Raw genomic sequence first — 12,332 nt, 5'->3', positions numbered from 1 at the left:
CTTCGCTTTATTTCATACATATGCTAATGGTGTTCTTCACCACCTGATCCTCTCCATATGCTAAATACTCTACAAAAACCATTGCTCCAGATCCAAACACTTCCAAAGTTTAGAAATTTAAAGAAAAGGGCAGTATTGCTAGGCCCATTTAGCATGGAAAAGGTAGGGAAAGATGACTCCTTTTGAGGGTGGGAGTGTAGATTCTGCATGCAGTTTTAACTTTAAATTCAAGGCTCTTGGATGAAATCCTACTGCCACCCACACATACCGGATTTTCACGTGCAACCTCCTTACAGGTTAAGTTTATATCCCACTTAAGGGCTTCACTGAATGTGGCCTAACCAGATCATCAAGAAAGTTATCACAAACCTGGGATAAGGATACAGATACATCAGAATCCTTTGATTTTAACAGGACAATTAAAATGTGACTTGGTCAACAGAAGTCCTCCAGTTTTCTTTCATATGCTATATACACATCTCCCCCTGCTATGTTTTCACAAAAAATTGCAGGGAGATGTCGGAATTCATCTCTACTTCTACTGCAAAACTGCCTTGCAGTTGGTAACAATAAGTGGAAGTCTCAAGTGGGAAGTGAGTGCTCAAATTTTTTGCATCATGACATCTATAAAATGATCTTTCTTCTTGTACTTTGTTGAGGAAGTGGCAGAAGATATTGTAACAGGAATGATGTGCATAAAGGGTAATAAATCTGTTGGATGCAGATAGTCAATGGCTGCAAGTCATAATATAAAGCCTTACTCTTAGCCTCCTATCAGCTTTCATTATCAGTGAAAATTTCTATTAATCTAATATGATAGCATCATGTACAAATAGCTCAGCAGCTATATATTTTTCACAGTTGTCATAAAATGATAGTCATTTAGCTTCAAGGTAAAGCTAAAAGTTTGAATATTCCTGCTTTTTATCTTTGAAACTTTGTCACTTTAGAAAAAGATTATCTAGTTTTGTGACCAATGAGGTGTTCCCGACACATCAAATTTTAATAGCCATACTATATAGATCTTTTTTTGTCTTGAAAATTAGCAACTCTGATAGCTTGACACAAAATGTTGTGAGTATATTGAATAGCCAAATATTAAGATATCACCTAGAGGAACAACAGAAACACAACAATCTGTGGCCCCGACCAAAGTTTTCATTACGCTTTGAAAATAGCTTTTCACAAAGCTTTTATCTAACAGGCTAGAGACATGACAACTGCATCATTTTGACTCCAGCTTCCTAGGAAAGCAAGTCAAATTCTTCTTTCTATATAAAAGCATGAAGAAGCTCCTTTCCAGCTACCACAGAATAATTTAAAGTAAAAACAGACAATAAGACATAAAAACTACCAGCTGATAAATTATTTCTCTACAATACGATGTTCACTTAGGATATTGTGGTTGATAAAGATAGAAAACAGCTAGCAAAGCATCTAGGAGCTAAATGACTGGTCTTAGCCCTAGAAGGGAAATTCCTGTGTTAGCATGAGAAATTAAAAAAAAAAAAAAAAAGCAAACAAAAAAACCCACTTCCCATTTGTGCAATCAACTTAGTGGAAATTACTTGAGACTTCATAATTATGAGCACAGTTACATTGTCCTATTGTGAGAACAGAAGTGTGGAAAAAATCCCACCTGGATATTAAACAGTAGAAAGTTCAGATTAAGAGTCTGTAACATTATGCAAACTACTTCAAAAGAATGGGTCAGAAAAGAAAGCTTCCAAACCTAACCATGTAACTAAAATATGGTATAATATTGTCTATGACTGAGGACCTAAGGGAGGCTTGCCATGACAAGGCATCAAGTCTTTCAATACTTCCTACATGGAAGTTATGGAGAAGATGAAACAAAGCTATTTATGGAGATGTTCAGTAGGATAAATGACAAACAGCAGTTGTAAATCAAAATAGGAAGCTCCAGTTTAAGCAACTAACTTCTTACAGATTCAAGTCAAGGATTGGAACAAAAGAACTTATCTTTTTCCTTGAAGGTTCTGAAGATCATATTCCATTCCCCAAGAAATTTGGACCAATTTTAGTGTTGACAACACTTAGAACATAAAAAGTTGAGTTAAAAGACCTTCTAAACCTTCTTATAGAATGAATTATTCCACAATTCCAGATATTATTATGAATTAAGTTTCAGAGTGGAAGAGAGAGTTAGACAGTTGAACAAAACAGGAAGATCATGTTTTTTTTCCAGAACCAGGTTTGCTGAGTCATTGATGCCAAATCTCTCAGCTCTAACCATACAACTAGAATTTTTAAATTCAGTATATTCTCTATTAATCAGGAGATCTACTCAACTCTGCGTTTTCAGTACAAAGGAAGACATTTCATGAGGCTATTAGAAGCTCAGAAGTAATTCCCACTTTTTCCTAAAAGTTAAGAGTAAAGCTTCAATAAGGAAACTACTGTCAGTCATACATAGAAGCAAGCTAATTAATGAACAATCAAGAGGAACCACACATTAATCCTCAATATGCTGAACCAATTAGACATAGATACTCACCTTACATCTTATGAAGCAGATCAGATGACCACAAGATTTTTGTTACTGGACCTGAGAACAACTTTTTCTTGCATCTTTTACTTCCAGTAATACTTCTTTACTTCTTCAACCAGTAATAACTACCCTTACGTGTCCCCTGTACTGCAAACTGATGTATGCAAAGCATTTGGTATTCATCTTGGAAAAAAAAGATTTTTCTTTACAACATCTGCCACTTTTAGAACAGAAAGATTAAATTTTAAGATACACAAGATGGTTCACAGTGAGAAGGACAGAGATAGACAAAGAAAACAATGAAATAACATGTCAAATTAAGGAAGGCAAAAGACAGGACTAGGAGCAAGTGCTCTGACAAAGAGAACGCTTCTAATATTTTAAAAATTGTTTTGGCTGCCTTAATGAAATGTACTGGTTTAAATTTATGGTTCTTTCAGGAATCTTGACAGACAGAACAAGTGTCTAGAAACAGGCACCTGTCAAACACTTGTCTGATTGAGAGTCATTGCCAGAATCTATATGCCTTGGTGACTACATCCAACCAACAAGGCTCTACTTAAAAGCAAAAAGAACTCTTATCAAGAATAAGAAAAGAACAAATTTTACTGAATATCAACAACTGTTGATAGCAAAGCACAAGAACATGTGTCAGGTACATAAGGAATAAACCAGGACCTTACATCTAATCTATCATTTCCTTCTCTCTCATTGAAACATACCACTCTTACAAGCCCAAATTAAACTCTTACCTATGTACATCCTAGTTATATAACAACATATTGGGACATCTAGAACAACTATCCCTTGCCATATATGACTGCTGGACTTCAAGTCAAATAGACGAAGACTTCTTACAAGTTTAAACTGTTATTTTTAATGTATTTATCCTTCTGTGTTAAAAGAATAAAAAGTATTTTAGTAAGATAACTTCATTATATGCTTATAAAGGAGGAAAAAAAAAAAACAACACAACAAACAAACCATAACAAATGTTCAGCCAAATTGGTCAATCTGTACAGCAATGACAACAGTGTTCTATAACCTGGGTTTGCTCTGAAAGTTGAAGGACTCCCCAATTGTGTCTTAAGATAACATCACAAAGCTCCATTGTGCATAGATGTAGACATCAAAGAAAAAATACAATTACTTTTGATGCTTATGAAATATGTATAACAGGAAGCTAGTGTAAAAATTCAGTCCCTCTGAAGGCATCTACACAAAATTACAAATGTCTACCTAAAGTCTAAGAAAAGCAGCAACAATTCTGCCCATTTTTGCCTCTATCACTCTTGCTAAGGTAATCTGCTTCCTAATAGACTTGGAAAAAGTCTTCTGGGAGCAATGCATTTTTCCTGTGTTTGGGATCTTCCAGAAGATAAACTTGAATCTTATTTTCAGGAAATTAAAATCCTATACAAAGCATATTCCTTATTTCTGTCACCTACTATGGAATCCTTTTTGCCTTTTCAACTACCCTCTCCTTCCTTTAAAATTGCCTGGCACCAAGTGTTGCTCAGGCAGTCCTATTTTCAAGATACATTTTGAAGAAAACCACATCCCACCCATATGCTTGTCCATGATTTTAATCCAGATCATTTTAAATATATGCACCTAACACTAACTTCACTATAAATTCAAATCTGTTTCTCCCTTCCTTTCAAAAGAGCACCATTGATGAAATGGCCTTACTTTACCTTTTTCTGACCAAATTATTTCCTTCTAAACTTGACTTCTATCCTACTGTCAACACAAGTCCAGCTCATTAAAACAATCTGAGTTGCTCTGGCTACTGCTAAGACCCTGCTAAAGACTGCATGAAGCAAACTCTTAGGCAGGAGGGATTTATGACAGCTTAGTTCCTGTACTCTATATTTATTTACTATTTTATTCCCAAATTTAAGTTGATACTACGGTTGTAACATTTGTGAACAATCTGTCTCTCTGGACCAATTACAATCTTCTCATGTCTTACATCAACATCAGTAGTATGCTGTTTCTAAGGATTATCAGCTATAAGATGGATAACTCCATCTATAATAATCCTAGGAAATCTGAGAGAAGGATATTTTCAAAAAGTATTTGTCCATAGAATTAATCCTTTCTGGAAAGGTTTCCAAGACTTCTCTCCAAGTGGTTTTGTTGGTTTTTTTAAGTGCTTTTGCACAGACTTCCCTTTTAAATAAAAATTTGGCAGTGATTTGGTCATTCACTAGGAGAGAACTTAAGTTTTACAAATGAACTGGGCAGAGGCTAAATCAGGTGACAAAAGCATTCACACAATTGCAAAATTGAAAAAAACATTATATGTAGAAAAAGCATAATGGAACTTTATGAGGCCAACGTATTAAATTATTTCATTAAGATATTTTGGTGAAGCTTTCACAGCAACTTAAAAGGCAGTTTATCCTATCAATATATAATTTGTGTTGCACAATGTGTAACCACTTATCATTAGCAACAAAAAATTGTACCCTACAGAACAGTAATGACATTTGAAAGTGTAGAGTATTGATTAGCAGCTGCTTAAAAGTGAATCACCACTACTATGTGGCATCTATTCACAGCTCTACATACCTTCACTGTCAAGATAATTTGCATGGAGACTGGCTCTTTTAACCTTGAAATGTAAGCATTTTCCAATACAGGATGTGAAAACAAAACAACCATAAATGCATTAAGCAATGGAATTAGTACTCATTCCCTTTCAAGATCTGATGTTTTCCAGTTGGATTGTCCACTCAATAATTTCCATATTAAAAGACATTATTGAAAGTTTAATGCCTGTATCATAAACTTACTGAAGCCATCTCATATTTCTATTACAATAGAACATATTTAGTTTCAATAATACAAGTAAGAGACGCTGTGCTTACAAAACCCAGAAAGACACAGAAAATACTGAAAAATATAGAGTGCTGATGGCAGAAGAGAAATCAGCATGGCTTAAAATAGGGCTTTACTTTTAGTTAGAGAAATGTGAAACAATGATGTTCATTATGATTTAGACTACATTTTAAAAACATTACCAACACCAAGAAATTATTACTCCTGTTGTAACATTTTAACAAGAAATGAGAGTAAAACCATAGATATTCGGGTTGCAGTTCTAACAACACTGAAGGCAAGGAAAATTTTCCAATACCTCTGCAGAAGGCAGAACTTTGTTACGAGATAGAAGGAAAAAATATTCTGCTATTAAGAGATATCGCACTACTGAAAATTTGATAACACTGTGATCTTTTCCTCTGCAAATCAATATGCTAGCTGAAAATTAGTGTTGGAGCAGTGGTTTTTCCACTTAATATGTTAGTAGCGTATGAAAGTTGATTTTTTTTTTTCTTGGACAAAGAAAAATTAAAATATCTATCCAAAAGAATTTACACCTTTATGTGTGCAGATAACGTTAAATACTTCAATAAACACACTGAAATGCTCTGTAAGTAGTTTGGCACAAAAAATAACCTAGTAATTCATGTAGCCCAAAGATCTGTGAGAATTAAAGGGGATGGTAGTTCAAGCACTGCAAGATTCAAAACATCATTTGCATTAATCATCAGAATTAAAATGTTTTAAGATTCTCAGGTGCACATTTGTTTTATTTTCCAATGCTTGATTTTCATTCTGCGCTAGGAGACCCATTTGACATAATCCAGATTTCAGGAATCTGAATAAAAATGAATTAACTCTAATTAGAGCTTTTGGTAAACTCTACCACTGGCTGATAGGTTTTCTGAGTTTGGGTTGGTGTGTTTTTTTGGTTGTAGGGAAGAGGGTTGATGTTGTTGGTTTGGAGGTTTTGGAGTGGTGGTGTTGGTTTGTGGGGTTTGAATTGTTTTCAGTTGTATGTCTACTTTTTTAATCCCTTTTTTCCAATTTTTAATAGGAAAAAAAAAATCAGTGTTCTCAGATTTAAAGCTGCTTATCTGTCTGACATTTAAATTAATATCCAAGAAGCAAGTCTATATCTGTCCTTTAAACAGCACATCTCAATCCTACTGACCCTTCCTTCAAAGCAGTAGTTGCAGCATCTCAGGCAAAGAAGAAACAGCCTAAAAAGACCAAAACCAGCAAAAAGCATAAAAAAGAAAAGCAATTAATGTCAAGATGATCAGATTAAACTTCTCTAAGAATTTAAGTCACTATTATATGATATAAAACTAAAGATAGATGTACTGCACGAATCAGATACACTAGCTGAATACTAATTGATCTAAATCACCCCATTATATTAGTTTGGCACTGACATTTCCATAGTTGTAAGAAACTAAGACGACACAGCCCCAAATCTAGTTAGTAAGATGCAATGCTGAAGCTTTCAAAATAGGAATACTATGCTGATTTTAAAACCTCCTTTGAGAAAACACAACGATTTTAGGACTCCTAAGACAATGAGGAATTTACTGAAAGGAGCAGGCAGATGCAGACTACAGACTGCTCCAGTACTTACATAACACTGAAGACTCCCATTAGACAACTTACATAAGAAAAATCCAAGAGTGCCTTAAACAAGTTTGTCTTCAATAAGAAACCTTTACCATAGAACTGAAAAATAAAAGGTTCTTTTCAGTTACAAACTGGTTTTTTATTTGCAATATAATAATATTGACTATTCAGGACCAGATCATGAATTATTGAAGCTCAGAATACTTTTACAGAAGTACTCTCTTCAAAATAAATTTGAGAAAGCATAGACCACACTGTATTTTTTCTTAGACAATCAGACACTTCATTGATACTAGAAAAGCTTTAGTGTTTAACAATATTTCTAACATACATAAAACTCACATTACCTGCATGTTTTGCTTACATTTCATTCCTTCTTTTTTTTTTTTTGCAACACCATGGAATTGAAAACATGTTATTACCACAGACATTGTAAAGTGAACAGTAGCATTCCCTAAAGACTCTTCCTCCAGAGCAGCTTAAGTGAATATTTTTCTGGCACCTAACTCTTGTTTTGCATCTTGTACTTAAAACCTGTCTTTCCCAGCGGGCCAACACTCCTACATTTACCACAGGGCTCACTAAACAATCAGAGTATTTTTTAAAAAGTTTAAAGAAGTGTCGAGATTCAAATGAGGCAGATGTCTTTTGAAAGCCTAAGGGAAAAAAAAAATATAAGCTCCTAAGAGACAAAATTTGAATCAATTCTTAGGCCCCAGCAGTATTTGCTAAGTATGCGAAGAGTATGCATGCCTCTAGAGCAAAAGCAGCTTCTTGTACAACGCCATATCTTTATGAAACCTGTAAAACCTCCATAAATTAGATAACCTGGAAAAAGTTATCCTAATTCCTTCTACATTGTTTTTTAAACACAGAACCGTCTTCTTGTACTCTGAAAGCAAGTAGTAAAACATCAAAACGCTATATTTTTTGTTATTTTTGCTTAAAAGCTCATCATCATAATTTCTAAACTTATTCACTGAACTATTATTTTCTAAGCTGTTCACAGTGTCTGTATTTCATCTAAAGTAAATTTGAGAAAAAATGTCATATATCCCTATACGCTCTTAGGAGGCACAACAACATATTTGGCTAAGATTATCTTAATGCAACAAAACAATAAAACACTCCATTAGAGAAAGGGAAACAATGTTTTCTTAAACAACACATTGTTTCAAAAAAATGACAAAAACAACTCTAAGGCACCTTGCTTAAACTCAGGACAAAAGCAATGCTGGTTACTCATGTCATGTTCAAAGTACAGCAAGGCTTAAGAACTATAACAACTCAAATCAGTATTTACAGGTACAACCTGGCAAAATTTAACTTCACTGAATTTTCTGTGAGCCAAACAATAACATGTAAAACATTTGGGCAGTACAGACTGTCAGTCAAGCTTTGATTTCACATGCATTTCTTTAAAAGCAGTGCTAACTATACATACTAACAAAGTAAATAAGTAAGCTTTACATTAATTTTTCATTTAGCAATACTTTATTAAAGACACTACAAAACAGTTGCAAATTGAGAAATCTATACTGCCCAGATACATAATTATCTGCACATTTTATATTTTCATTTTCATGATGCTCAGTTCATAGTCACAGAATCTGATTCCTCCAGTAATATTAAAAGTCATGTTCTTTCTAAAAGTGGAATCCTGAGTTGAAAACAACACTGACTTCGATCACCTAGAGCTCACACTAAATTCCAAATGGGTTTTGATAACTGGTTAGCGGGGAGAAGGGAAGAAAAAAACGCATTTGCATTTAGAGTCCTACTGTGGTAATACTTCCTTAATCATTATGACAACTTCTGCCACTGAATTTGCATGTTGAAAATACTTGCAAATCTCGAAATTTGCTATGTTTTTAGTTACCTCTGCTTACAGACAAAATATACTTTATAACAATGCAAAAAGATACATGTTGAAGTCATTTGTCATCTAGGCTTATTTTCTACCATCAGAGCAAGAAATAGCAAGCTTAAAAGGACAGAGATACTGGGAAATTTAAACAAAAATAAAAATCCCCAGAGGTTTCCTAAAACTCCTGTAACCGGAAGAGAAGAAGAAAAAACAAACACCACAGCAAAACACAATATAGGATGTGACAAGAGGAATAGAAGTGCTAAATACCTGTCAAATCTATGTTTTACCTTTCATTTTTCATTCAAAAATGAAACATCATAACAAAAGGAACAAAAGCAGAATAGCTTGGAATGAACATACACTGTCCACCTTCAAAAATGAGCACAGATTTGTTAGTGAAATAGAAAGGATGCTGATGAAAGGTACAATGAATAGCTTCCAATTACCTATAATTATAACAACCAATAGAAAGAAATCTTATTACTTCAGAGGGAAAAAATACATTGCAGAAAGGATGACAGCAGTATATACTATGAGGAAGAGAATAACAATTAAAGACCTCATACTGATTCTTTGTGGATTTTAGCACGATTGCTAAATACCATATATTCTATATACAGACTATTTCTTTTCAATAATTTAATTTTGAAGCCATTTTAGTGCAAAAATGGCTGCGCATGGACCTGTTCCAAAGTTAAAGGTACCTGCTTGTTATGGCCCAGTAAAAAAAAAAAAGGAAGCCTTTTAATAATACTTCATTAGACAATAATCAAAACTGAAAAGGTCCATCTGCTTTCTAAATTTAAAGAGTTCATACAAAAATGTGATAAGACTACACAGACTTTAAAGAATGTGAACTAGAAGTATGAGAAATACTGAATATTCAGATTTCCAGATTAAAATTAATGTTTGCCCAATATTAAAGCAAAGCCATTCAATGGCCTTGAAATATAGTGAGAGACCTCAAATTTTTTTTTTCCTTAATCGCTCTGTGTTTTAGCTTAGTGAAGTTCATGCTTTGCAGTCCTGGGCATACAACACTGAAAAGAAAGGTACTGCCAAGGAACTTATACGCCTTTAGTAATCATTAAGTCAGTTGCTTTTATTTTGCATGGATAGCATAAGCTTTTTATCTTAACTGCTAAATGTACCGTCCGTTACATAATTTCGCACATATATAACCCTTTCAAAATAAGTGCCACAAACTGAAGGAATCATTTCCTCCATAACCAGACCAAAAACCAAAATATAATTGTGTGTTGCTCAGAACTTAAAACTACGTCAAAAACAGAGCAGAAATTTAACAGATGTGTTGAATGAGTGTCTGTAGTCAGGGAATGTCTTGGTGTTTTCTCATTTCCATATTGCATTTCAAGGATCATGTATTAAATGCTGCAAAATCGCAGTCTTTAAATCTTTAACATATTCCTCAGTCTCTTATTGTGTTTTTTCAGCAATTGCTGTAAAAATAGTCTACAATACAGAACTTCATATAGGTTGAGTATTTAAATTAGAGTAGACAGAGTCCTTGTTATATACCTAATACTCAAATCCGCTTTCTCATTACCCTCTGCCCCAATTATGGAGACTTATACCAATTTCTCAAGTTTTTGCAATGCTACACTAGCTTATTACCCAGCTGTGCAGCTGAGCAAGAAGATAACCACATTCATTCCTCTTATCTGTAATGATGTAATACATCCCAGCACTGGGTTGAGATGATTGGGGGAATAATGGGATTGTAAAAACTGCAGAGATGACAAACAACAGCGCAGCCGCTTTCTCCTGATACAAGGAATTACGTACATACAGCACAGGGTGAAAATAATACAATATGCACTAATTCTGCTCCTGAACAAAGTTAATATTTTTCATAAGAAGCAGCTGTTTCTATACAGAAACATTACCATCACAATTCAGCACGCAGATTAGAATACCTTCCACGTAGGCTGAAGACTAGACTTCAAAACATAACTGTTGTTTACTTTTTAACAACAAAAAAAAGTCATCCAAACAGAAAAATATCATTTTAATCAAGGACTCTCCAGATAGCGCAGTGTAATGCAAAGAGTCACCAGGGACCAGTATGCAATACAAAAATAGATCTTGGACCAAAGCATGTACAGCACTGCTTTCCTACTCATTAAAAAAAATAAATCTGCCCCTATTTTCTCAGTTAAAACCTTCCTTATTGCAAATGAAGACATCCTTACCTTTTGCAGGAGCTGGGAACCTGAGTACTTGGCTGCAATAGATTTGATCTCTCCACCAAATGCTGAGGCCCAGAGCTTTACACTGTGAGGGAAAAAAAAAAAATGAGAGACAGGAAGAAATGTAATACACATGTCATAGCAAGCAACACAGACTGTAACAGCTTCAGCTGCACTCAGAAGGATCCTAGCAATTTTGCATTAAAGAGCTCACTAAGGAACCTAAGCATAGCAAAAGATTAGCAAAGCTGTTCAAGTATAAACACAAACTACATGCTGTGCTAAGGTAAGGCCTCTAATCTGAAACTAGCCAACCTACGCTGTTTAAATTTAAAGAATCAGCTTGCACAGAAATATATTTTGGCACAACATAAGAAATATCAATTCAAAAGAAAGAAACAGATAAAATGTCAAAACAGTTCTGAAGGATAACTTCTCACATGAAAAGGAGTTAACAGCATCAACTTCAGCAAACACAAGCACTTAAGACTCTGCGGTCACATACTCAAAACACACGTTTCTACAATAAAAATAAAGTAGTGTTGAATGCATTAGAGACTCCCACTTTAAACACAGGTGACAAAGGAGCAAAGGTGCCTTAAACAGTCAAATACTTAAAAGACAAAATGATAAGAACTTCAGCAGTTAAGTTCTCATCCTTGAACATGGTCCTGAGAGCAATAACACGAAAGCACTTACACAGACAAGGGGATCTGCTGCTCCGATCCAACCACATCCACTAAGGCTGTGTTAAAAGCTGTCCAGAAGATAAAGAAAAACCCACAAAAAGCCCGAAGAAGATTCATATTCTCTGGCATTGTGCCTCTCTGTGCCTAGAAAGATTTGGGGGAAATTCAAGTAAAGCTAAATTCAGCAGCAGGGGGTTTTGCTTGTAAAGCCTCTCTACCCACCCTTATTCCCTCCACTAGAAGAATAAGCACTGGAAGAAGTCACAGTTCCATCCTCATCCCTCCAAAGAATGACCCTCTCTGTGTAATGGAAGGAGAGGAACAGAAGCGAAGCTCTAATGACTTGAAAACTATTGTGTCCCTGGTAACAGCCAAGCGTTTTTCCAGCACTACTGCAGCCACTTGCATGTAGTTCTTTACAACTCCGCAGTCAGCAGTGTACTGGAGTTACTTCAGTGACCTACTGCTGCTCCAAAGTGCCCTTAGCAGCAAGAAAGCAGACTATTGATTCCAACTGGGGAACCTGTCTTCTTGCAATTACTGCTCACTTTGCAAATGGAAAGCTGCCTAGAGTTCTCCTTTCCCTCGCCGATAACCTCCAGCCT

The 12,332-nt window shown here is 34.9% G+C and overlaps 1 protein-coding gene across 1 annotated transcript in view; it reads right to left on the bottom strand.

The window, feature by feature from the left end:
* CACNA2D3 (calcium voltage-gated channel auxiliary subunit alpha2delta 3) overlaps positions 1-11,856 on the bottom strand; it is a 397,438-nt gene extending 385,582 nt beyond the window's left edge. Inside the window, exons 1-2 of the mRNA XM_062008364.1 lie at positions 11,738-11,856; positions 11,042-11,123 (exon numbers count right to left, since the gene is read on the bottom strand). Of these exons, the coding sequence (XP_061864348.1) occupies positions 11,042-11,123; positions 11,738-11,856 (201 nt within the window). The remainder of the gene's footprint in view (positions 1-11,041; positions 11,124-11,737) is intronic.
* Between the last annotated feature and the right edge of the window lie 476 nt (positions 11,857-12,332).

Source organism: Colius striatus, chromosome 15 (assembly GCF_028858725.1).
Source record: "Colius striatus isolate bColStr4 chromosome 15, bColStr4.1.hap1, whole genome shotgun sequence".
In the NCBI taxonomy this organism is placed as follows: Eukaryota; Metazoa; Chordata; class Aves; order Coliiformes; family Coliidae; genus Colius; species Colius striatus.
This window is presented reverse-complemented; position numbering and strand designations above follow the sequence as displayed.